The sequence below is a fragment of the Melospiza georgiana genome, chromosome 10, assembly GCF_028018845.1.
Source record: "Melospiza georgiana isolate bMelGeo1 chromosome 10, bMelGeo1.pri, whole genome shotgun sequence".
Taxonomy (NCBI): Eukaryota; Metazoa; Chordata; class Aves; order Passeriformes; family Passerellidae; genus Melospiza; species Melospiza georgiana.
This window is the reverse complement of record NC_080439.1, coordinates 8,034,944-8,062,345: the sequence shown is the minus strand read 5'-3', so window position 1 is coordinate 8,062,345 and position 27,402 is coordinate 8,034,944. Positions and strand designations below refer to the sequence as shown.

The 27,402-nt window shown below is 41.1% G+C and overlaps 1 protein-coding gene across 5 annotated transcripts in view; it reads left to right on the top strand.

The window, feature by feature from the left end:
- MCF2L2 (MCF.2 cell line derived transforming sequence-like 2) overlaps positions 1 to 27,402 on the top strand; it is a 151,495-nt gene that overhangs the window by 100,227 nt on the left and 23,866 nt on the right. For all 5 annotated transcript variants that reach the window (XM_058030763.1, XM_058030766.1, XM_058030765.1 and 2 more), the window contains exons 16-24: positions 11,238 to 11,304; positions 12,428 to 12,543; positions 13,258 to 13,327; positions 18,020 to 18,112; positions 18,603 to 18,695; positions 20,927 to 21,052; positions 24,922 to 25,143; positions 26,401 to 26,493; positions 26,896 to 26,974. In XM_058030763.1, the coding sequence (XP_057886746.1) occupies positions 11,238 to 11,304; positions 12,428 to 12,543; positions 13,258 to 13,327; positions 18,020 to 18,112; positions 18,603 to 18,695; positions 20,927 to 21,052; positions 24,922 to 25,143; positions 26,401 to 26,493; positions 26,896 to 26,974 (959 nt within the window). The remainder of the gene's footprint in view (positions 1 to 11,237; positions 11,305 to 12,427; positions 12,544 to 13,257; positions 13,328 to 18,019; positions 18,113 to 18,602; positions 18,696 to 20,926; positions 21,053 to 24,921; positions 25,144 to 26,400; positions 26,494 to 26,895; positions 26,975 to 27,402) is intronic.

The window sequence follows — 27,402 nt, the reverse complement described above, 5'->3', positions numbered from 1 at the left end:
TTCTTGTTTGCCATCTTCTCTTTCAACTTTTACAAAATCTTTTTTTCAGAGAAGTTTCCCTGTTGGGCAGATTGGCTCCAGCATTTACAAGTCTAATTACAGCCTAAAGGGTTGGGAAGATCTTTGAAGTGAAGTGTATGCTACCATGTAGGGAGATCTGGCTGCTAGATAGAAATCTGTGTAGAATAGCAAGGAGAGATTCATTCCTATTAGAGTTCCAAATATTTCTGGGAACTGGGAAAATTATTAGAAACAGGAGAAAAAAATTTCTTATTGTTGCAATGCAGTAGTTGACTGAGTGTTCTGGAGGCTTCCTGAAGTCCTTGTGTCCTTGCTCCCCAAGACTCTGGGAGGTAAAGAAAGCTGCAAAAAGCACTCTCAATATGTTTTCTTACAAAATTTGCACTTAATCGAATATCAAAGAGCATTAAACAGTCACTTCTGCTATTATCTCTCATACCTGCTTGCTATTGGATACTAAGGTTATTTTAATGCTCTTCAGAAATTCCAGGAATTCCTCAACTTGTTTTCTGTGCAGTTGTTCTGCAGCCTGCTGGCTCTGGGCAGGCTCCTGGAATGCAGCTGGCCACATACACATCCTGGATGGTCGGTTTGGTTTAGGCACAAGGGGTGTTTAGCATCAGAAGTATCTTCTGTCTCATCCCATGTCACAGAAATGCATGTGCTCCACTTGAAAAGCGCTGAAAATTTCTGCAAGCACATAGTCAGTGGGCAGCAATCTCCCTCCTCTTCCTCTGCCTATCCAGGCCAGGACTAAAGGTCTGCTCCCTCACACCCCTGATCCAAATCAGGCTTTACAGAGCACATGCAAAGAAAGGCAGTTCTGTGTTGGACTAGATGCATTTTCTCTGAAGAAGCACATGAGGACTTGAAGTTTTATGCGTTTGTTTCTCCCTTAACTGTACCTTGTTCATCTCTCCATAAAAACCTGACTTTGCTCTGACATGGCAAGTCAATAGTCCTTTGCTTTTATGTATTTGTATAATACATAATACCTCGAGATCCCAGGTAACACAGGCACAAGCCAAGGAGCAGAGGAAATTAGCACTGTTGTCAGTGTTATCAGCTGATGGATGAGGAAGGAGGAACTGGTGTGATTTTATACCGCCTAAGTTCAGGTGGTGCTGCTTTCTCTGTAAAGGGCAGAACAGTGACAGTCTCCAGGCTGGGAAACCACTGAAAGAAACCAGGAACAATCACACCTCTCTGAGTGTAAAATTCTCCACACAGGTGCCAAAGCCTTCCCTTTGCACATTCACACCAGTTTCAATGGAGTCTGTTTTTAAACTCTAGTTAAAAACATGCAGCTCCTGTGTGTCAATTAGCTCATGAAGGAGTGCTGAGCACTTCACATTGTTATTTACAACAGCACAAAGAGCACGTCATGTTGCCTAATCAGATGTCAGTGACTTGCACCCACACTGGGCTGATCTAAATAATTGCACGGTTTGCAGGACAGCAGCAGACAGGACACAGCAGATGGGAGATCACTCAGTCCCGTGTACTGAGTGATTCAATGGAGCAGTGATTTATCAATTGCACTGTGCAGTAAATCACTGCTGACTTTATTTCCTGCATTTAACAAGCTGCTCATTAACTGGGAATATAATAACTAGGTTTGGAAGATTTGTGACATAATCATGTTTAGAATTCTGTATTCACTTCTGAAAATTCATGTGGATTTTTTCATCCAGCAGGAACATTCTTTCTATGTATGAGTCTAGAAAGGAATTCTATTTTACATAGTATGACTTGTCTGTCCAGCAGCTCCTCTGTAGACTCTCCAAAGTTCCTGTGCATATGCAGATTATTCAATATACTGTTGCTGATCTTTCTCTCTAGCCTCTAGTTGGAAGACACTGATGCTTTATTTGCATTTTTAGTTGTTACAAACCTGTCTTCAAATACTGTCCCTGGTTAATAGCCATGTTGGACAAACTAGCACGGGCAGTCTTGCCTTTGTGGCACCTGACCTGTGTTAGAGCCAAACAATGTGACCCTGAGTGTGCTCTTGTGGTGAAAGTACCTAAATTCTGTTTGTCTCTGCTCCCCCAGCAGTCTGTCAGACCAGATTTGCTGTGTGGGCAGAGGACACCGAGAGCTCCAGCCCCTGTAAGAGCCGTGCCTGGTGCAGAGCTCTCACCTCTGCCAGGCAACGGCCCAGCCCCAGCTCTAGCTACAAACACTGGAGTGGCAAACAAGGCATCTCCCACGTAGGCAAGGCTTGTGTAAGACCTGCAACAGCCACTGAGGCTGATAAACCAAGCTCCCTATTCTTCTGGGGAGAAAAGGGTAGGAATGGCTGTTGTGGATGAGCCTAGAAATCTCTCCATCCCATTGTATTATCTTGGACATCCCTCATTAGCAGCTGCTTAGAGAAAAAAGTAAGAAACTCAAATGCTGGGTAATGTACTTCCAGTTTCGTGCAATCTGCAGTTGTGAGAGTTTCCCTCTGAGTTTCCTACTGAGTAAAGTGGCCCTCTGACCATATTCTCCAGCTGCAGTCTATCTGACAATTCTCTAAAGTTTCTTTCTAAGTTTGGAATATTTTCCATAAGTGTCTCTCCCTCTTTCTCCTAGTTTATCATTAAATTCTGCAAGCAGTGTTTCGGGGTGTGGCCGACAGGGTTGCCCAAAGTATAGTTCAGTAAATGGATGTGGATGTTGCTGAGAGCTGTGATTCCCAGTCCCTGCTGGGTGGACTGTGGTAGCTGCAGATGGCAGGGTCCTTGCCTGCCCCTCTGGCCCAGATTACCGTGGCTGAGGATGTGTGACACACAAAAAAGGGGATGTTTGTCCTCAGAGTGGCAGTTCACAATTTACTGACTGATGTAAATGTGCCAAGAAGAGATTAACTAAAGCATAATATGTGTTCCAGTTGCTCTCGTAAACTCCATTTGAGCTTGGCAGAATTTTCTCTCCCTGTTGCATTGCTGTTGTCCTGTAACTAACACCTGAGTTGGTTTCTCCCAGGCCCCAAAGAATACTGATTCTTGAGGGTATTTAAAAGCAGGGCCCAAGACACACTAGAGTTTGGGCTAGAGGACCAGAGATTGTAAGTCTGGCACAATGCTGTGTCCTATTACAGGAAGAAGCAGGATGGAATTTCCTAAGGGTCATATCTCAGACTGAAATCATAGAACCATAGAATCATTTCAGTTGGAAAGATCTTTAAGGTCATCAAGTCCAGCCATTACCCCAGTACTGCTAAAGCCACCACTACACCATGTCCCCAGGTGCCACATCTACACAAGTGTTAAACACCTCCAGGGATGGTGACTCCACCACTTTCCTGGGCAGCCTCTGCCAGTGCTTGAAATACAGACCCTCAAAGGATGAGGCATCATCACCAAACCTATCCTCTCACTTCCAAGTGCAACATGAGCTTCCCTGGTCAGCCCTTTCCAACATAAACTCAGGCCTGTCCATAAGATCAATTATCATTAATTTTATTAATAAAACTAGTTCTTCATTCCATCCAAATGACCTTACAAAGTCTTGCAGAAAAGAGCTATCAAAGGCAGATCTGCCATGAGAATCAAAACCACTGATGCTCTTCTCCTGCTCTCCTGAAGAAGTTGGCTCTTCAGGACAGAATTTGTGTTGCCTTTTACATGAAGTAAATGATAGTTCTGTGTTTAGCTTTTGTATCCCAATCAAAAATGGCTCTGTATGGCACACAATGTCCTTGCAGGGACAGGAAGGACACAAGTGAGTACCACAGGCATGACACATGTAAGCCACAGCACTATCAGAGGTGCTCTGCAGTGAGAGATTTGGGGGGTGTAGGAATCTGTGGGAAGCAGAGTCACATGTGCCTAAATCCTTCTCTGTCCCACCAAGACACCCACAGCAAGGATCCCACCTGAGACTGCCGAGAGTTTTGGAGAAAGGCTATGGGCATCGTTTAGGTTTAGGTTTAGGTTTAGGTTTAGGTTTAGGTTTAGGTTTAGGTTTAGGTTTAGGTTTAGGTTTAGGTTTAGGTTTGCTTAGAGCCTGAGCTCTAGCAGTCAACATGAATTCTCTGTATAAACAGTGTCCCTTACATTTCCTTTAACCTACTTCTGGGTTTTATATTGCTGGTCTTGTCTGTCTGAAAGTTTTGGGGCTTTACCACTTTTGCTGTAACTTTTGCTGTTATTGAAAAAGTGCTTTACCACCCCGTGTGGGAAAATCCACAGCACTGTCAGCCCTTATCAGATTTCTTGCTCAATGAGGTCAACTGGTATTTGGATATTGTTGTATTGTGTCTACAAAGGAACGGAAAAAGCACAAGCATGTAATCTGAAAGTAGCTGCAGTCTTAAAAGTCAGGTTGGGCATAGAAAAAGGCTGTTAAATATTTTTTTTTCAGAAGTCAGAAACTATTAAATATCTAGAGATTTTTTTCTACCTGCTCTACTTTCAACTTTTAAGGAAAAAGCGGCCAGGGAGAAATTACTGCCAGGACACAAAACCCCCATGAATTTCCCACATGAGTAGGACATGCAAAACCTAAAGTGCTTCATTCCAGAGGCTTTATCTTTTGAATATCAGTTGTGACTGACACATGCATATCTCTCTCTCTCTCTCTCTCTCTCTCTATATATATATATATATATATATATATCTCACTAATATATGTATATATATATGACTGATATATTCATAAGTTATGTTCTAATCATTACTATCTAGAAAGAAGTATGAGAATAAATGTCAGTGTTAGTATATGAATTACTTTTATGCATATATGCATATATTTATATTTCTGCATTTTAAAAAAAGAATTATATTCCTTTGTTGGCTGGTAACCCATACTGGTTTCAGTTCAGCAGATCAAATCCATCCTTAAGGAAGTGTAATGAAGAATTATGTCTTCCTCTCTGTCCTCACTTTAAATCATCCTTTATGCAATATGGTTTGTTGCTGCACAAGATCTGCCTGGCCCTAGGAAATCACCATGTTTTCTTTTGACTGGGTAATATTTCTAAAGAAGAATAGTGAAATCTGAGTAATTAAGTTAATTCTGTGGCCTGCATGTAAATACTCATGATCTCAAGCAAGCAAATTATTTGGAAGTCTGCACAGTGTGGGAGCAATTTGTTAACCTGCAGTGTCTCAGTTACATCAGATATTTCACAAGCATGTGTGTGTAGTAGTTTCTATGGATCTCAATTTACTACCAATCTACTACAATCTGCTGGAATATGACCTAATACTAATAACTCTTAGCAGTTACACTATTTTTGTATATAAATTATTCACCTGCTCATAGCTAATTGATTACTCAATGCTGAGGTATCACAGAGCTAAATATATCTTTATGACCAAACAGAATAAGTGGAGCTGCAAGATGAAAACCAAAATCACGAGGGGGCCTGATGGGTAGTTCACAAATGTGGGTAGTTGACAAAATATGTACACAGCTGTGTGTGCTGTTATTTTGGCCCACAGTAAGGACCAGTCTGTAGCATCCACATTGTCTAAATGTAGCTCAAATTTGGGTTCAGAGATGCATCTTTGCAGTGTAGATGCACAGTTGAGATGAGAAACAGCTCCTGTGTGACTTTTAGTCCTCTATTCATATTATTCCTTTCTGTAGGTGATTTAATTAATTTACCTCTCCATTAACAACTATGCTCTGGTTCCTATAATGTAGGCCAACTAATTAAGATATATAAAAATATTTCCCCAAGGTCATTTGTTTTGGGAACAGTGAATGTGGGACAATTCCTTTTATGTGAAGAGTTCAGATCATTTCCAAAGAAGCAAAATATTACAAATGGTGACTTTGGTGGTGAAATATATTTCTAACAAAGATGCAGTTCTTCTGCTCAGAGGAACTTCCACAACAGCTGGAGCAAATCCATTAGACATTGCAGCAGGCAACTACAAGAACTTCAGTAAAGGGCACGAATTTTGAGATGGGGTGGAGTGTATTACCTATGTTCCTTATGCTTCTCAAAGCTGGGTTAGTTGGGTTTTGTTTGCAGCCATGAAATGCACTTTAAGAACAATCATTGCTCTTTTGAGGCATTGCTCTCATTGGGAAAAAAAACCAAAAAGAAAACCAACCAAAAAAAGAGTACATGGCAGAGAAATCAGAACTGTTTTCTGTATCAACTAACAAATACTGTATCAACTAACAACAAGTTCTGTTGAAACAAATGCTCTTACGTCCAGAAGGATCTTTTATTACTTTTCACTTTAGGAGGTAAAGTACAGCAACTGACTCATTACTCAAATTTCATTTGAGCTATTGCATAACCTCAGTTGAGAATACTTTTCTACTCAAAAAGGCCTTTTTAGCACTGTGAAAAACAACAAAAAAATTCCTCTTAAATGCAATTATGTAGGTGGAATGGAAGTTTCTTCTACTCAGCTATTGACATGCTGTCATTTCTTTTCATTCCCATAGCACTGAGATAATTTTGAGATTTTACAATTAGACCACTCTTAAAATTTCTTGTAGTGATTTCTAATTCAAAACTGGATATGATATTTATTGCTGATTCTGTTTCTACTGCAATGAGACTTTCATCATATACTACCTACAAAGAAGATACCATTGCAAATAAATGGTATTTTTGTTAAATTTTATTTACATTCAGAAATAGAAATTTCACAGTACTTAGAACTAGCCAGAGTGCTGGACCAGGGAGGTTTTTACCACTGTGCTCATTTTTGCAAGCCAGTAAATTATTCAGTCTGATTTCCCTTAAGTCCAAGTCTATCCAATGTCTATCATTACACTGCACACAGGTTCTTTCAGTCCTTCCTATTGTGTTTGAAGCCTCAGGTATTAAAAGAGACAGTATTTTCAATTTAAGTAGCTCTCTATCTATATTAGATATATTTATAAAAGTGATGGGAGTGTTTTTTAAATTAATTTATTAAATTAAATATTTTGCTCTTGCATACCCATTTTCTGCTGTTCTGGCTGTTGAAAATATTCCTGTTTCATCTACTAGGCACCTTGTGTTTTTGTAAGACAGGTATGGAGAGCTCATGCATGACTGCCATTTCTGCTGGTTCCACACCTGTCACGCAGTCAGATTTTCTGCAACACAATAATTTTGGACCACCAGTTATGATTTATGCCAGGGTCTCTTTTCGAAAAACTCCCTGGTTTAATTCTAATTGGTGGCTTCAATTCCTGTTCTGAGAAAAGACTCCTTCTCAGGACAGGCATGTGTGATAGCAAATCCTGGCATAGAAACAGGATCTGTGAGTGAGGTGAGCCAATGAGTTTGTCAGAGAAACTCAGCTATGGAAACAAAAATCCTGAATTAGTTTATATTGTCATCTGAGCAGGATGCACAAATAGTAACTGTATGAGGACAAAGCAATTGAGATTTAGCCAGAGGAGATATTAATAGGTTGTGGTAATCTCTGGATAATATTCCTGCTTAGTGTTTCATTATATTTGATGGGGGTTTTTTAAGGCAGCACATCACAGCAGAGAAACCATCCTGCCAAAATTATTTTGACAGAGACTTGCAGAATGACCTGACAACCCTGGGGAGCTTGGCCAACCATTCAGTTGTTTCTTTTTCCTTCTGTTGTTAAAGAAGAAGGAAGGAGAAAGAGTTACTGAGATGAAATGATCTGATATGTGTCTCCTTTATGGTCACTGTGATGAGCCCTTCCTAGAAGTGTGCTCTCAGTTACCTGAAGAAGCCAGCTCAGAAACACCTACTGACAAAATTTTGTTGCAAAAACACAATACAGTGCAGGGTAAGTTTATACTTATAACAACAATGCTGCTAATTGCTCTTTGCACAGTGCAAAGTGATATAAATAACTACCTTTGATCTAAATACCAGCACAGGCAGGGGCTGATAGAGAAATGCATCTCTAAAAGTCAAGGGTGATAGGTAATAGCAGAGTTTACCTCAGTTTCAAGGTTCCACTTACAACCTTGGCTAAAAACAAGGCTTTTCCCAATGCTTTGTTGTCCATTGCGGCCCCTACATTCTAAACCTTGTTGAGGAGCTTCCTCTGTGAAATAATTTTTTTCTTCACTGCAGCATGGCATCACTAACTTGCCAGAGACAGCACTATTGACAAAGCAGAAATTGTTTTCTTATTACTTTCTCTTTCTTATCATCCATATTGTGCTGGCACTTCAGGGCTTCTCAAAGCTGGGAGTCATGAAAAGTGGCTCAATGTGTGAGATCTCAGTGGTGCTGCAGGGGCACAGGATATCACAGCTGCTGAAGTGAGAAAAAACAGCCCAAATGGCACCTCTGTAAAACCCCCCTTGCGGGAAATGCGGTCTTGGTGTATCCAAGGCCACAGTGTTTCCTTAGAAACCCAGATCAATCATTCAAGGAAATGTGAGCTAGTTCGTGCATTGTAATTGAGTTCCATACCAAGAAGTTTCCTTTGCTGGAGGAACATCTCACAACGTGGTATCAGTGAGCCTGTGTGTGATCTCTGCCACAAACACACCCCAGTTCTGCCAGGCAGGAGTGGCAGCAGGGACCCTGCCATGCTCAGGGCTTTGCCAGGCTGCTGGTTGCTGAGCTCCCTCTGCTAGGACATGTTTGACTCCCTCCACAGGGAGAGCTGGCCTTGACCTCCTGAGCAGGGCACATCACTATTTCCATGCCAGGAAAGCTACTGAGTCAGGTAATTCTGGGACCAGAATATTCTGTCTTTGGCTAACTCTGCTAGTTTGATGAATCTCTTTGTTTCATGGGGCAAGGAGGAAGTACACTTGAGTGGAACGAGTTTTACTAGCAACAAGGATGCCTACAGAGAGGACTTAGGGATTTCTCAGATTCTGACCTTTAGGTCAGATGCCTAATCCTTTACCATCCCTGCTGAGATGGCCAGTTTGCCTGGGAATGATCCTGGTGAGGAGGTATCCTTGTCAGAACTGCCCATAAACTTCAGCTAGCTCAGAGTTTTGTTGTGCTTGGACTGCTGCCATGCAAACCTCAAATTCTTGTAAAATTTCTCTGAAATGAATGAACAATACAGTGTGGAAGTCCTCCCCTGCCCCTTTACCTCACACATCCCAGTTACACTAAAAATTACTTCTAACCTAGGCATATCAAAGGGGAAAAGGGGATGGGAGGAGCTGCCTGTGACAATAATCCTGTCAATTGCTGCCTCATACTTTTGTTAAATGTGATAGTGGCAGCAGGTGTGTGCTAAGCTCCCCTCATTGCCCATGACAGTCATGGAGCAGCTCCAGTCCTGGCCCAATCAGCAGTGGAACATTTTGGGGGAGTCTCCCAAACTAGGGACACCTGAGGGGAGAGCAGAGAGAGTCGCCAGGAGCCCACAGCCAGTGCAAGAGTGGCCAATGGGACCTGAGTGTGGCCAGGGGAGCACTGGTCCAGCCCTCACCCACTGCCCTACCTTGTGCTTGACACTGCAATTTAAGGCATTATGCCAAGACAGCTATGAAATCCCAGCTATTTTATAACAAAATCTGAAACATCAGTTGATGGTAAAGTCTGGTTTTCTCAGTATTAATAATGTTTCTCAAGCAGCGATCCATAAAGGAGTAATAGCCTTTGAGACGTGAATAAGTGGTCCCCAGCTAGCCTACAAAACCACATTTCATTGAAAAAGGGCTGGGGAAGTCCAAAGGAAACCAGTGAATCTACTGTAGTAGCCAAGTAACATTTTAGTCAGTGCTTTTGCATGTCAAACTGCTAGCTGAAATGTGGCTATTTTATTTTTAAATGCTTGACCAAACCATTCAAATGAGGCTTTAGCAGAAGTGGGATTGTTTTTTTAACCCCAAAAAGGACATCCTAAAAAAATGTGGAGAATAAGGAAATCCCCTTGGAGTGGATGCAACAGTACAGTCATGACTTATAATCTAAAGGGCTGATGGGGTTTGGCTGATGGTGTGGCTGTTGTGTGACGCACAGAGCCAGGTAACCAGGATCTGGCTGATGGTGTGGCAGTTGTGTGACACACAGAGCCAGGTAACCAGGATCTGGCTGATGATGTGGCTGTTGTGTGACACACAGAGCCAGGTAAGCAGGATCTGGCTGATGGTGTGACTGTTGTGGGACACATAAAGCCATGTAACCAGGATCTGGCTGATGGTGTGGCAGTTGTGTGACACACAGAGCCAGGTAAGCAGGGTCTGGCTGATGGTGTGGCTGTTGTGTGACACCCAGAGCCAGGTAAGCAGGATCTGGCTGATGGTGTGGCTGTTGTGTGACACACAGAGCCAGGTAAGCAGGGTCTGGCTGATGGTGTGGCTGTTGTGTGACACACAGAGCCAGGTAAGCAGGCACAGGCAGTGTGTGCAGGGAGATGCTGGATGAATGCATGTGCTGCTATTGATGCCAAGAATTGCCTACACTTTACTGGCCTCAGGTTGTGTGCTGCTCATGGCTGGCCACTCTCCAGTTCCTCTAGACATTATTCCCTAGTGTCCTTCTGGGGATGTGTTTTGGCTTGAGATAGCTGTGCTTAAAAACTCTTGAGAAGCACAGACCAGGAAAAGAACACCAGGGACTTGTCCTTTCCTATTGCTCACACCTCTGGAGGAGCTACCCTGAAAACTTTGTTTGTAACACTAATAAAGACAACACTTTCTAGATAATATGGAACATTTGATGCACAAAACCATAAGGGATCTAATGCAATTTTATTTTAAAATCTAATTAGCTATTTGTTCAAAAGTGAATTGGTTACATTTATGTTTCTGTGAAATGTCAGCAATCTTCAAGATATATGTTTTCAAGTTACCTAGAAGCATTAAACTAATGCTAGGAATTAAATGTTCAAAATGTAGTAAAAAAATTTAATCTACTTTCATATTTTCAGACTGACATAATTTTTGCATTGTATTAAAGGATGGAAGTCTAGCCACTGATTTTGTTTATTTTATAAAAGAAATGAATCAGAAACATTAGCATAACTCTGAAGTACAATTTCATTTTATTCAGTATTAGTTATTCTTAGAAAAAAACACTTTTTTTTTTCTTCTTGGGAAAATTTTTTTCCAATTTGCAGGTATAAAAATGACAGAAAAATCCAAGCTGAAGTTTAAAATGAGCTGAAAAAAATTACAGTCCAAGATGTGCTTGGGTCTTTTAATCTTATCAACAAGGCCCAGGATTGAAGAACTGAGAAATGACCTTCAGAGGGTTTTTGTGTGTAGTCAAAGGCATAAACAGGAATATATAAGGAATTCTATTTCTTTTCTTTCACATGTGCTTGGTTAACACTATAACTCTCTACCTTCTTGTCTTTCAGCCACATAATCAATGAGCTGATAGAAACAGAACGGGTTTATGTGGAAGAACTTCAAAGTATAATAGAGGTAAGAAAGTCTTCTGAAATTACTTTCTGATGCTTAACCTCTAAGTCATCACTGCAGGTGCACATCCTTCATGGGCTGAGCACTCCCACCTCCTGTTTATAACACACAGGCTGTGTTGGCAAGATAGCTCAGCCTTGGAGATGGAGAATGGGAAGGATGTTTGGAACATCCTGCCTCAGGCCTTAAAGGAAAAGGCACCTGCTCTGGCCCAAGCCCACAGAATGGCAGTTTGCATGGTTCTGAAAGTTATGGAAAGAGAAAGAGTTAATAATGTATTTTCAAAATATTACCAATAGGTCTCAGAAGCAGCACTTTGATGTCCATGGGGCCACACGCTAAATTCTATGAATCTGCATTTGAAAAATGATTAAGGAAGAGGAAGGCACCCCTCCTGCTCTTCTTTATTGTCCCATTTTGTGCTTAAACACAGAAAAAAAAGCTCATGCTGCAAATATAATTCTTGAGCTTTTGAAACTGATAGGATACCAGCATACTCAGTGTGTGTGGAGTCTGAGGTCCCCAATCTGTGGGAGGACAGGAGCTGAGTAGGGATCAATCATGCTTATATTTGGGTGGGACTTTTGGGATGTGTGGTTGATTCTTCATTGCATTTGTTCAATGGGAGCTGGCAGCTCTGGTAATTGATATATTACTCTTGAGTTTAAAGTCTGAATGTTCTTTTCTCAAAGTTATTATTGAAGAAACACACTACAGTTTTTACAAGAAACAAAAAAAAGAGTCCAACAAATAAATCTAAACTAACTCTTGTGCAATGAAGCAGGGTAGCAGAAAGATATCTGTCTGTCAATATTAGCAGTCTCCATCCCTACATGACCCAAATGGCTTTTGAATCCTAGAGACATAATTTTGTCCATTTTTTTGTAACCTCATGACTTGTTCACTTGTGGTTAAAATGTGTTTGCACAGTTACAGGGTAAAATCTCTGGGGAAAATCAGAAACATCAGGAATTCATGGGAGCAGCAAAGCAGCAGGCATGGGAGAAGCTTTGTTTGCTCTGTGGAGAACAAAAGCACATGAACTTTGGGGCTTTCCAGTGCCTTGAACACAGTACTTCTTCCCTGGTAAAAACAGGATGATTTTATTTTCCACTCTTCTCTGCAGGGGTATGCTTCAGAAATGGACAATCCCAATTTAGTACATCTGATTCCATCTGCACTTCAGAACAAGAAGGAAGTTCTTTTTGGGAACCTCCCAGAAATCTACTATTTCCACAACAGGTACCTGGGAACTGGTGGTTGTCCTGCATCCTTGGGTGCCACCATCATGTCCAGTCCTTTTCTGTCACTGTAACCAAAGTGGGAATTTAGGAATTCTTTTGAATAATAATTGCCTGTAAGATGTAACAAATAGTTGAACAAAATAAATTTAAAAAATCTCTTTTGCAAGTCTTAGTATTATGCCAGAGTAGTTAATACCTAGTAGAAAAAATTATTTTCCAGTTTATATATTATTTTCAAAGATTGTGTCTCCCACTTGGAGAAGAATATTCCTCTCCCTTTGCAAGCCCAGTCTTTCTTTCCCTGAAAGTTTCCTGCGTCCACTGTCACTGCAGAAGCCTTTGGACTACATCCCATATTTTCACTGCTTGCTGATTGAGCAACTACATCTGACAGAGCATTCCTGTCTTTTCTAGCTGTTCTGAAAAATCCTCATACCCAAATGGAAAGCAGGTATTTGGTTTACAGATATGAAACAAATTTCAACAGCCAAAGGAATCATATGTCGCAGATAAAATATGATAATATTTGTGATTTAGGGAATCAGGTGGCAGCCACATCCCATTTTTCTAAAATATGTATTTCTTGGTATGTTACCTTCCCCATTGATTCCTCATATTACAAAAATGAAGGCTTAATTTGGATTTACACAAGCTAACATACAATGTGAATGGGATTTTACATTACTCTTTACTCTCTTTTTCTCCCTCTCAGGATTTTCCTTAAGGAGATAGAAAATTGCATTGAAAACCCTGAGCTTCTTGCCCGATGCTTTTTGAAAAGAGTAAGTATATACTTTTTCAGGTTTGAATGAATATCTATGGTCTTATCCTACAGTAATTACAGATTTACTCCCATCTTTTCAGTCCATTTGTTTTTGTGAATGAGGGAAACTCCTCTAAGCAGGTATTCCCAAATTAAGCCACTGTTACCAAGCATATATTCTGATATCTGACCCTTTACCTGGTTTACTGACAGGAAGAGATCTGTTACCAGTGTTTTACAAGTATTTTAAGTCTCATTTAGAAGAAAAAAAACAACCAATAACAGTGATCCAAATGTTTGACATGCTTTTCATATCTATTTCACATCTATAGCAGTAGAATGATGTAACCCAGACACCACCCTGCAGTAAATAAGCAGAGGATGGTATCGGTGTCCCAGCAGGCTGCTCTGAGTGCAGACAACACATCCTGTTCCTGCTTTATCTTATCTCTCTCTTCTCTGCACAACTTAGGACACTTGGTCCCCTAGAACTGTCCCATGCTGCTGTCCTTGCATGGACCCACCAGCCCCAAAAGACTCTGTGAGGTCGATTCCCTTTACTTCTCCACAAAACTCACCCAGTGGCATTCTCCCCTCTGCTGAGGTGACTCTCAGTGCCCAAGTGCTGCAGCTCTCTCCAAGAGCTCCCTGTGATGTCCCTCCTCCCCCACTCAGCCTGACCATTAGTTCTTTCCTGCACACAAGCAAAGGTGCTTGTTTATGTAGCACTCCTTCAGGGGCCCTACTAATGGAAAAAAATCTGTTTTGGTGGTTTGCTACTGCTTTCAGGGTTTGACAAAACTCTGTGAATAAGGCTCTGTGTTTTGCACAGGAAATGGAAGTGGTATGAGAAATGGGAAAATCTGCCCACTGTAGTCAAAGGTACCTCCTGCTTCCACTGTATAATACAGGTAGCATTTGCTGCTTTTCCAGAGCACACATTAAATACAGACAAATTTAGATGAACCAGTCAGAGGTGCTGAGCACTTCCACATTATTACTGAGATTTAATGGGAATTTGAGCATGTGATACTTGCAAAGAGTATGCTTCCAATTTACAAACAGGTCAGGCTGGAGAGAATCATACAAGTGTGAATGTGATTATATGTCCATTGGATTATTTTCTGTTGAACAGCTTAGCATTTAGAGCTTGAGTAAATGACACTGCTAAGGCATATGTTGTTATCCTAGGATTCAGATGCTGGGCAGGAAAATACTGTGGTGAAATCATTATGCAAATGAGGAAAAGCAGTCTTTGAAGAATGCAGACCTCTGAAACCCAAGAAATGTAAAATAGTCCATGTGCTGCATATATCCCTAAAGAATGCAGCTAAATAAAAATTCTTGGTATAGAAATGTTCTGATTCTGCAGGAGGTTCAAACTCCATATTTAAATATTGTAGCTTTTCTCTCTGTGAAAACAGCTATTAAGCCGAATTCTCCTCATTATTTTACTAATATGAAAACAGCACTAAAGCTGGGGTTCAGGTATGAAGTGAAAAAAAACCAGTCCCTCCATCACCTTAGCTCATCAGTTTCTGTGGCCTTGTCAAACCACCCTAAGTCTATCAAATAAGAGGTTAAATTGTGCATTTGCTTTCTCCCTATTTCAAATTTCACACTAAGAAAGCACAAGCTCCTCTCTTGAGATGCCTCTGCTCACACAGTAGCACCTTTGATTCCTGCCCTTATGTTCTGTTTTTAGAAGAAGCCACATAAAGTCCAGAAATGTGTTGTTTCTGTTGGACTGCCTTTGGGAGGCACAAACAAAAGTCTGGTTGTGTGTTTGTGTTCCCCATGATTTGGCAGCTTTTTATGCCTTCCTGCTGAGCAGTGGCTTCTGGCTGCCCTGTGAGTTATGGCTGTGCTTGCAGTGACAGGGGCAAACAGAAGCAGCTGCTGTTCCAAGTGATGCTGAGCTCTGGGAGGAATTCACACTCTTGTAGGTTCTCCCCCTTTGTATGGGTGTGACCCTCCTGCCACAATAACAGGATGGGTTTATGATTGGAAATAGACAGTTTTTTAAAAATTCATACTTTGAAGAGTTTTACTCTGTCTGATCACCCTGGGCCTTTTCAGCCCTGATTCCAGAGCTGCTTGAAAGTATCCTGAGAGCTGCAGTGAGACACTCTGGTGCCAGAGTCACTCCATCCCCTGCCATGTCCCCACACACCCTCCCAGCTCCACCAATGCCACCTGAGCAGCTGTCACCATGAATGTGAACCCTGCATCTCAGGTGATGGGAGAAACAGCCTGTGGGGTCTCTCTCTGACTTTGTCTCTTAGCACATGGCAGCAGAATCTGGTAAAAGATGAGCCAGAAATGCCTTTCTTGTTCTCCCTTCCACTTTGCCTGACCTTGTTTAGGGCATGATCTTCAGATGAGCTCAATTACAAGTGAGCCAGCTTAATTTTACCCACATGGCAGCTATTTTGCCATCACCAAGATGCTTGACCTTCCTTAGAGCTCTGTGTGGTCAAGGACTATATAGCATTCAAAGACAGGAGGGATGTGCACAGAATTCTTTGTAGAAAGGTCTTCTGGTGCTTTATCAGCAACAGGAGGGACACTCTGGGCTGATTTGCTTTCCAAAGGGCTGTGAAGAAGGAAACCTTACCAAACTAAGGCAAGAATGCCCAGGATGGAACCAAAGGTGTGTCAGACTGCTTACCAGACTGTGCCAGGTGAAGTTCCTGGCAGAAGTGATTCACTGTGGATTACCTCTCTGCACTTATTCATACTGCTAACTTTAAAATAGGGAACAGTTTAATAGGAACCAGCAGTTGGGACATTTGGTTATTCAGGGAGAAAGAAGCATTTAGAAAAGGAATCTACCTGTGAAAGGACAGTAGCAGCTGACCAGAAACCTGTGAGTTTGATTCAATGGTCTAAATTCTAGACTAATGCAAAAATTATCCATAAATCAGCAGTCAAAAAGATAATTGGAACTGTACTTATATGCCATGTGCATTGGAGCTTACAGAGTTCTCAGGGTCCAAATCAGTGTGGAAAGGAAAAGCTTTGCAAGAGAGAGGAGCATGGTGTAAAAGTACCAGCAAGAAGTCAGAACTTTTGCATGTGAAAATAGAGATGTGTGGAATATTTAAGACTGGGATTTGAATAATTAGACAAATAATTATTTCTTGGCATTTTAAAGTCCGAGCCTAATTTTATTCCTAAGACTATTGCAAAACTTAAAGCTGTAATTAAATATGTAAGCATCTGCCTTAGCAGGTGTCACTGATTTAGGCAGCAGTAGATTGCAATGGCATAGGGTGGTTCTACTATGGCAAATTACTGGTAAACTGCTGGTAATTGTAAATTTTCTTTAAGTTTAAATTGGTTTTTTTCACTTATTTCTTACAGTTCTCTTGTCTATTGCTCTCTCTGTTCTTCTTACCCAGTCCAGTTAGGTTTCTGTGGGCTAGCATGAGATTGTAATGCTTGATTATACTTTGTTGCTATTTTTGGTTCTGTGAGGTTTACCGCCTGCTAACTTCCCTCCAGGGCAACATGTACAAATAATTAAATTTTTGTGAAGAAAACTCTGCACCTATTTTGAAACAGCACCATAAATATTCTATAGAGTTGCAACAGAAGAGGTTTTTGTATTGCACAATCCTTGACACAGTGTGGTGTTAGGTGGCAGAGCTCTGATTTCCCAGCTGATTCATCAGGGTGATGTCAGGATGGGTCTGTGGAGGAAGACAGCAGCAATGCTGATTTCTTCTGGTAATTGTACAGAAGGAAGTGATTTCCCTGCAGCAGGAGTGTATGGGAACTGCCTGGTGGGCTGAGAGCGCAGAGGAACAATCCAGGAATTGCTGAGATTTATTTTTGGTGTTTTCTTTGATTTGCTGAGGTCAAATCTGGCAGGGTAGATGCAGATGAAGGTGGGAGGCTCCTGGCTGGTCAGGCACAGCCAACCCTGCTCAGGAGCCCCATGGCACTGCCCTGTGGGCACCTGGGTGCCCAGGCAGCCAGCCCAGGTCCTGGCAGAGGAGCATCCATCCCTGCATCCGCCCACAGAGCTCAGAACACCCTTTCTGGGCTTTTTTAGAGGTTGTCTCTGTTTTCACTGAAGCCAGGGAGATTTTTGCCATGGACCTCAGTGAGAGCACTTGGAGTGTAGTCAAAGCTAAATAAAGGGAATCTACCCACTTCTAATTTGGAGAGGACAAGGTTTAAGCACATTCCCCTGCCTGGCCTGGGACATCAACAAGACAAACTTCCTCCTTTTTAATTTGTCCTTGTACTGTTGAGAGCCAACACTATTTTTGAAGTTTTTTGAACTGCTAAACCTTAGTCATCATTAACAATTACAGTCTGTGCCAGTATTGTTAATAAAATTGCTAATAAAGTTTAAATTTCTAATGTTTCTTTTTTTTTTGTTTTGTTTTTTTCTCCAAACCATCAATTTACCTCCCTGAAAAAGATACTGGTTTTGCTGTTAAATTATTTATCTTCTAGTCTGCAGTCTCCTTGCTTTGTATGAAAAGTGAGGGGGAAAAAAATATCTCATTTTCAGTTGTATTTAACTTAATCAGAAGTAAAAAGCACGTTTGGTGGTTTCAGTGTGTTTTTACATACAGAGTTATTCCCATGTAATAGTTACTTCATGTCTTAGGATGGAAGATAAGAAAAAGTGTGATTCAAGAAAGACACTCTGGATTTTTTTTCTTCCCTTACCTAAACTCTTCTTTTCTTGCAGAAGGAGGACCTCCAAATATATGAAAAGTACTGTCAGAACAAACCAAGGTCTGAAGCTCTCTGGAGACAGTGTGGAGACAGCATCTTTTTTCAGGTGGAATTTCGGTGCAAGACCCTCAAAGCTCATTTTCCTTGTGTATCTCTGTTCTTTAGAAAACCTAGAGCAAAACACAAACTTTCCTGCATGCTTTTTACACTGATGACAGGTGCCCAGTGTGTGTCAAGGTGTTCTCTACAGGAGACTGGGCAGGTAGAGCAGTGGGTAGATTTCCTGGATGGGAGCCTGACTCGGCAGGCTATACCCACACCAAAAGAATGCTGGCTGCTTTGCAAATCCCAGCTGATTGCAATCTCATCAGCAGGGAATGCCAGATTTCAACACCAAGTGGAACCTAAACATTAGCCTTTGTTTAGATTTTCACTGTGGGATAAGTAACCCGGAAATTCCTATGCAGATGGAACAAATTTCTCTCTCAATTAATTCACAGACTTATAACCTTCAGATTGTCAAATGATAATGATCTTGGTGACTTGCCTGTGTTTCAAGAAACAATTTTATTTTTCTTCTGTGTTGTCTCCTGCAGGAATGTCAGCGTAAATTGGATCATAAGCTCTCACTTGATGCTTATCTCTTAAAGCCAGTTCAGAGAATCACCAAGTACCAGCTGCTGCTAAAGGTAATGCCTTCATGACAGTGCAAAGAATTCCAATGTATGGCTTGCTTTACTTCCAGAATTGCATATCAGTCATGACTACCTGGAAATAAATCCTTACTCAGTTCTTCAGCAAATACTCAGCATTTTTTAGTTGTAAATGGTAGAAAACAGTCTTGTGCAGGGACTTCCTGTTCCCAATCTATTTTAGATTTTAGATTAGACTTTTTCCCCATAGCTCCCAATCTATTTTAGATTGGGAACTGCTATTACTTAGCAGTACTTATACTAAGTAATAGCAGTATGCTATTACATGTATAGCTCTTTCTATATAAAATATTTTACTTATTTTTTAAGATGGTATTTTATTGTTTTATTTATCTTTAAACAGAAATTGAGCTTGGTTTTATTGTATCAGTATACAGTTTTACAATTTAAAAACAGGAACTGATGCCTTAAATCCTGTCAGTAACATCTAACAGAACTCTTTCAGCTCCCTGAAGTAATATTTTCCCATGGTTGTGACTCAAACCTTTCAGAGGGAGCCACTCCCTTTGCTGCTTCTTCTTAAAAGACACAGCCAGGAACACATTGTCTGTCATTTTTCCCTGAAGTGAATATGTGAACTTACTCTTAAATGGTTGGAAACATGAGTGGTCCATGTTTGAAACTCTGATCTGAAGGCAATAGAAAATATATACACTCAAAACAATGATTTTTTTTTTTTCTTTTAAAGCTGGTTGCCTAAATGTCTCTCTCCATCTACTCAGTTCTTAAAAATAATATTTACTGACTTTCCCTGTGGGAAGGTCATGAAGGTGAATTACATGCTGTTCTCAAGCCTCTGGGCTTAAAGTGGTGTTATGTACTCTCATGAAATTTAGCATTGAAGTTCGCAATGAAGATTTTAGGTTGCCATTTAACTTGCTAATAGTTACTATGGCACTGCTCAAAATGTGCCAGTATAAGCCATGGGAGGACCTGGTTGGCCATTCTTGTATTTCTGCTTATTGACTTCATGTAAAACTATAGAATCCAAATATTGAACATGGATATAGACAAGGATGCAATATCACTGATTCCAGTGTTCCAGTAGATTTACATCAACATAGTCCAGAAATAAATTTGAACTCTGTTTCTTGAAACTGTTCTGTGAGAAGGGAAAAAACGTCAAGGTCTCCAGGAAAGCAAGAGTAAACCAGATTTTACTTTTAATTTGAAATATGACTGTAAATATACCCAAGATTAGATCAAGGAGTAAAATTCTCAAGCAAAACAGGTCTCAGCCATTGGGGTTTGAAGCTGGTCAGACCAGTTTCGTACTTAGCAACAACACATTGGCACTGGCATTTACTTTGTCAGGGTTTATGAGGTCTGGGAAGATGGTGCACTCCTTCCCTGGCTGCAGGAGCATTTAAAAGTGTAGAAAAATAGAAGCCAGAGAAAAATTGGTAGCAAACAGGTGTTTAAGAAGCTGTGTGCCTTGAGTGTTGGGCAGACTGGATTTGAATTTTGGGTCACAATCACTGCAACCCTCTGGTTTCAATCAGTTTAGCTAATGTGCTCATGCTGATAAAAGCAGCATGCTCACATCTCAGGAGATCCATCCTCATTCTGGAAAATGTGCAGCAGGTACTGTCAGAATGCATCCTGCTTTTACCTTCTAATCCCTGGTTAACCAAGCACTTGAGGACAGATTGCTGCTGTTTGAGGTTTGCAGGAAATACCTTTTTGCATCCCTATTTTACAGGAACACAAGTGCCTCAGCTTTTGGATTAAAAGATTTCCAAACTCAAAATGCAGAATGTCAAACCTGCCAAATTCAGACTAGAAATTAATTTGTATTTTTAACAGTGGTAGTAAGTACATTGTGCAACTAATTGCAGAAGAATATGGGGAACTGTCTAACACCTGAAATAATTATACTGAGTTTCTTTTCTAGCAGATGTGAAGAAAAAAACCCCTGGGTGTAATTCTATGGCATGCAAGGAGTTCATTGTAAATATGTCACAATGGTCCTGTCTCATCTTAATGAACCCGTTAAACTTGAAAATGTTCAAAAGATCAAAATGTATGTCCTCAGTGACCACCCTGATGAATGTCATGTTTGGGGTTTTTTTGGTTTTTTTGTTCCTCTTTTGTTTTCCTCTAGTTCTGCTACTTTGTTTATGCAACACAAATTCCAGGAGGATTGTCTTACAGTGACTTCTAGTATCAGAGGTTCTCAAGTATTCCCCATATCTTTTTTTAACCAGGAAATGCTGAAGTGCAGCAAGAACTCAGAAGGCACTGCTGAATTGGAAGAAGCCCTGGCCACGGTGCTTGATATCATCAAATCAGTAAATGATTCCATGCACCAGATAGCAATCACAGGATATGAGGTAACTGCTGCTGCTCCTCCTCTGCTCTGAGCCATCCCATGTTCCTCTCACCACTGACCATGCTGTGCCTGTGGCTGGTACTGTGCTTTATGGAGCCTGTGCCACATTCCTGAAAGGTGGCACTCAGAGGCGTGTTGTGATGACCAAAAATACATCTCAGCACCCCTGTCATGTGGAGCTGGGGTGTGAATGTGGGGGCATAATGGGGCAAATGCAGGACTTGAGTAATTGCACCCAAAACTCATTTGTAGGTGAGAGGTACAAGTGTAGCAAAACTAACTTAAGAAATTTGCTGAAACTTTGTAGCTCCTGTGCAATTCAAGTGTTTTCAAGTCTTTTGCACTTAGGGAGAAAAATGTGGCTTTCATTTAAAGTGGGTAATGGAATCTGTGCCAGTGATTGGCAAGCTTGTTATCTGAAATGTGAAATAACAACCACGATACAAATCAAAGGGCACAAATGTATGTCTCTGCAGAAGCTCCATTGAAGTCATATGACTTTCAAGAACTAGTGCTGACTACATAAAATGAGCCCTTGAGTGAGAAGTGGAAGTGATTGACACATAAAGGAGAAATAAGCCTGACAAAATGAGGCCTGAGAATCATGTGGTTGCCCATTTTGAAATAGCTGCAGGGTGAAAATGTCAAGAAAGAAACAATATACTGAGTATTGTTCAAAGAATTCTTACATCACAGTAACAGGCTTTAATCCAGAAAAACTATTTTGTGCAAAATCTGACTTCCTGAGAAGGTGCTGAGGTCTGTACAGACAATGTCTGAGTGGGAAGAGTTATTCTGGTTATCAGGATGGGAGTGGCCCCAGGAGTTTTGATTTCTATAGTTCTCTTTTGTGCAAGTGCATCTGCATCTGGTAGCTGAGGAACCCATGCCTGCTGCCAACATGATTTTATAAATAAATGCAGTTGCTTGCTCATTTAACTGCTTGTCACAGATCCATTGCTGCACACAGCTGGAGATGTGGACTGTGCATTACATTTGGGATGAGAATTTGAGTTTTGCCTGCAGTGGCTGCACTGGGTTGAAGGTGAAGCAGTGGCCACCTCATTGAACTGGCAAACACTGAACAGGTGTGGTGCTTGTGGATCAGAGGAACACCACAGGTCATAAATACAATCTGAGATCTCCTCAACCTGACAAATAAAGCAGCGCATACTTAATCCATTCTGGTCATGGCTAAGTCTGAGTGTCTCAGAGACTCCTTTTAGTTCATTTTAGAAAAACTCTTTAGAGCCTCTATATTATTATTACAGACTTGAACCAGTCAACATGGACATGGGAAGGTTGTATCATAGATACAGCACACCTTCTACCTCCTAATTTCCACTATTTCTTATTAATTCCCAAAGAGAAAGATAGCTTTCCTCCTGTATTTCTCAGTTTAAATGTATGTACTTAGAGCAATTAACCAAAAAATTTATTTCAGAACAGTTCTGTAAAGGGAAGGGAAGAAGAGCTTCTCCAAGAAAGGTAACATACTATCCTGAGTAGGGGGGATTTATCCAGATTCCTGTCCCTATAAATGCTGAGGTCATCCTCTTGTCTGTTCCTTGCTTTAAAGTGTGAGTAGTTTTGTACTCAGGAATTCAAAAAAAAAAAAACATTCCTGTTCCTTTTCGACTTTTACTTTTGAATTTTCCAGCCTTTCATAAAATACCAGATAGTAACTCCAAGGACTAGATTTTTGCCTCTGCTTTCTTAGCTGAACTGCAAAAGTAGGACATGGCAGAGTAGGACATGGCCGCTGTTTAGCCCAATGCTGACAGCATTCCTGAGATGTTTTGTTACATGATTTTTAAATGGGGTAAAAGTGTGAGAGAGGATGTACCAAGTAATTTCTTCTCCTTGTTCCACCTGTCCCAGGTGCTCAGCTGTGGTGCCAAGTAAACACCTCCCATAGACAATGAAACCACACCCCATCTTGTGGAGTCTTTCCCACACAACCATGATAGAAATACTTGCCTGGAAAACCTTTCAGAGAGGGATATTATGGCAGTAGGGAAGCAGGTTTTGGGACAGCTGGTGAATGCTCCCAACTGCACATTCTGTTTCTTGGACTTGGGCACATGCAGATTTGGGGAGCTGAACTCTTGTGTAAGAAATTGCTAACATGTAAGTCTGGGGATGGATTGGTGTATGTTTTTTATTTTTAGGTAAAACCACACAAAAAAAAAAAAAAAAAAGGGAGTAATTATATTTGAGATAGTGATCAAATCCTCCACTTTAAATAAACTTCCTTTAGGATAAAATATTGCTGTCCACTAGCAGAAATTACCAGAAACAGTGTCCTCCTATTTGCTGCCTACACTGAAGACAGTGCAGTGCTTGTGGGCTAATATTCAAAGTCTGCTGTGGGATTGCTGCAGTGTGCCATCCCTGTCTGTCTCTTTCTTGTCTCTCACTTCACTCACTATTATCCCAATCCCAAGGGATTCAAGGTTGGAAAGACAGACCTGTCACAAGAGTTGAACTGAGCTTCTGGATCTCAGTGCTGTATTGGACAGTGCCTGGAGTGACAGGAGCCTCTCACCATTGTCAGAACCATGTAGAAAATATGCTTGTGGGTTTTTTGTGTGTTTTTTTTTTTTTTAATTTAGCTTTGCATATCCATGTGCTTTTCACAGGCTTGCAGTTTATACCTACATGCACATATAAATACAAACACCCCCAGTCCTGTATGCACAAAGACAAGATCCGGGTCTATATATTAGAGATGACAGACTTATCTAAATTGCTGAGGTTTTCTGAATGGTTTGGAGAGTCTAATAATACACTGATATAGAGTGTAAAAGTACCAAATAAAGCTCTGGTTTTGCAGTTGAATGTAGGGCAGAGGAGGAGGAGTGAGAGGGAGAGCAGGTAGCAATTATTAGTATAAGCAATGAGACATTCCCACTTGGAGCCAACATCTTCACCTTATAATCAACAGAACATGCAAATGTTGAAAGTAAGTACTTTAATAATGCACTGGGCTTATTCCCTCAACTTATTATACAAAGCATTCCTAGGAAAACTTGTGTTAAGATAGTTATGATTATCATAATTTGTTGAATCCCATTACCATATAGGCATTGCCATGTCTTATATACACACATTCCTCCACTCTTAATGTGGGATTGTTCTGGTGGCATCTGAGCTAAATATTTATATCAGTTGGAGTATTTTCCCTTCAGACAAGAGCTTTAATTTAGAAAGGTCTTGTTCCTGCCTAGCTTCACTCTCCCGCAGGTACTTTTATGGCTCCTTGGTGCATTCATTCCCTCTTTGCCCAGGGCTGTGCAGTGTTGCATAGTTTGCAGATGGTGAGCCAAGAAATTATTGACAAAGCTTGTAAAGATTATTTTGAAACAGGAGGGAATTACATACCTACACAGCTCTAGGCACTGATCTGTGACTTCAGGCATCTGAGCTCTTTCAAGGTTTTGCCCAGGGATGGAGGAAGCTTGCACAAGAGTGGAAACTGAAACTAAATCTTCCAGAGCCAAAGCCTTTGTTTGGGTATTGGATTGCACTGGCCCTTCCTACTGCCTTGGAGTCGGGCCTTGAAACCCAGTTTTGGTCAGCAGAAGGTTCCTCTGAGGTCACCAGAGGGGACAGCCTGTGTGTCACATCCAAAGAGATCTTGAGGTGGATCTTAAATGCTAACTATGTGTGGGGAGACAAACTGGGAGTTATGGACATGGAAACCAGTAGGTTAATGGTTGTGGAAAGAAACCACACAGGGGGACGTGCACTCTCCAACAGAAGGGATGCTTCTGCCTGGAACCTCAAACACCAGCAGAGGAATGAATTGTGCCTGGGTCTACCCTGGTTTGAGTATGATCTATGCTCTCTCTTTTTCTTGCTTGCTAGGGGGATGTCAGTGAGCTTGGCAAGCTGTTGATGCAGGGTTCCTTCAATGTATGGACTGACCACAAGAAGGGGCACAACAAGGTGAAGGACTTGGCTAGATTCAAACCCATGCAGAGGCACCTCTTCCTCTATACAAAGATGCTACTTTTCTGCAAGAAACGGGAGGAGAACACCGATGGCCATGAGAAGACAGCTTCATACAGCTTTAAAAATTCATTAAAGGTAATAAATGCAGTAATGGTGGGGGAGGGAAATAAGTCTGGTGTTCTCACAGGCAGGGATGTGCCCACATGGGGATTTGAAGAAGGTGCACATATCTGGAGCTGTCTTGCACCCCTGAATAAATGACAGTTCCCATTTAGTTTTGGGCTGCAGCCAGACCAAGCTATCCTGCAACTGCAGATGTGAATCTCGTTCTTTGCAACTTGACACAATGGGGCACCTTGTGTGATCTTGCCCAGCAAGATAAAGAGAAGCCAGACTGAATGGACCTGCATCTGTCATTGCTCTGCCTACAGGCATCCTCCAGGTGCAGTTCTACGGCAAATTTTACTATTGGCACAGCTGAACTGATATTTTCTGTGGCAGTAACACCTACAGATGAATCAGTGCAGTACAAGTGCCCTTTTATTTGCAAGAGTGAAATTTCCAGATATGAGTCAGGGCATTTTAAGGTGGCAATCACAAGTAGGCCACATTTTCCCTCTAAGCACATTGGTGTGACACTTGTGACTTTAACCAACTAACACAGATCAAGTGCAATGTTCCAAACTTATTTCAGGGTACCCAGGCAGGAATTGTAACAGAACCTGCTTCAAGGCTCAAACCAATTCATATAAGTATTTCAAGTTTCTTCCTGTAGAGATAGAAGGAATGGTGGCATAACACTGTCTAAATCTTTAAATTAATGCTGATGTGGATGTGAACAAGAGGCATGAGCAAATACAGTAATAAAATGAAAAGCTGGTTAGTAGCAGCTGAACTTCAAGACTGTTATTAAGAATTTTTCATTTAAGAAATCTAGAAATTTTTTTCTTCAGGTCTTTTGTGTCCTCTGGATTTGCAGACTGGTCATTAAATTTCACAAAGCCCTATTCCATCCCTCTTCCTCTCCCATCTCAACAGGTCAGTGATAGCAAGTGAAAAAAACAGTCCTAAAACTGAAAATTTATCAAGGTGAACAAGAGCCAGGATGGGGTTGAAAACTGATCCACAGATCAAGCAATAAAAGAAAAGAAGATAAATTCAAGATCAGACTTTAGTTTGGGTTAATTTTGAACATTCTTTTTCCCTTTAGCAATCAAAAAGACAAATGACAAATTAGATATTGAGAAATAACATGCTCTGAATTTTACTTTTAATGACTCCCAAAGGTGTCAGAAGTGAATGCGGCCTTTTAAAAATGCTCCTCAGAGGATCAAGTTTAAAGACTGTTGATATTTTCCAGATTCCAGCTTCTTGTTTTCTGTTTTGAAACAGATGAGCACTGTGGGCATTACAGAAAATGTAAAAGGGGATAATAAGAAGTTTGAGATCTGGTATAATGGCAGAGAAGAAGTCTATATCATTCAGGTAATGACAAGTCTTTTTGTCTTCAAGGGCTATACTTCCTTTCAAGTGAATTGTTTTTAAGAATGTTCACTGTCCTGTATGCTCCAGAAACAATAGCCATTGAAAGCTTTATTGGTGAAGCACTTTCAAAGGCACTGAAATGGCTAATTTATTGTGAAAATGGTCAGGATTTTGGCCAAAAGAAGAAATAAAGTAATAGAAAATTCCTTGGAATGCTGGAAAAGCAAGGACAGGACTTTGGATTTGTAGTAACTTTTCTATGTTGAGGAGTGTCTCTTTTGCTCAAAGCTGGCCGCAGTGTTCCAATCCTTGGCAAAGCTGAGAGCAGTGTAGGTCAGGGCAGCCCAGTGATTGGAGCATGTTTTAACTGGATCTGCTTTGCCTTGTCCTCTTTGTTCTCAGGCATCTTCTGTTGAGCTGAAGAACACCTGGATTTCAGAGATCCGCAAAGTCCTGACAGGACAGCTGGAGGCATGCAGAGGTAGGGCTCCCAGAGCAGCAGCTGGCAATGTTCCCCTGCAGCTGTGTGTGACAAAATGGGGCTGGGACAGCCTCTGTGCCAGCCAGGACCCCCAGTGAAGCCCGCGAGGACCAGCTGGGCAGTTACTGCATTGCTGGGATTAAAGCCATGTCTTGATGAAAGAAAATTTCTTGGACTTTTAGAAGTGACAGGGATAACTATTCCATTCACAGTTAGTCCAAGGAACATGGTTTTCCTCTGTTGTCCCTCTCAAGCCACAACTGCAGCAGCATCCTTTTACCTCAGCATGTGAGGAGAAGGGGTGTGCACTCTGTGTCTCCTGGATCAAAAGGTCTCCTTCCACATCCATGACTGGACACAGCAAATGCTCCTCTGTTTTAGTCTTTGCTTTGCTTTGTTTGGGCTTTAAGGGTTTTTTTGTTTCAAAT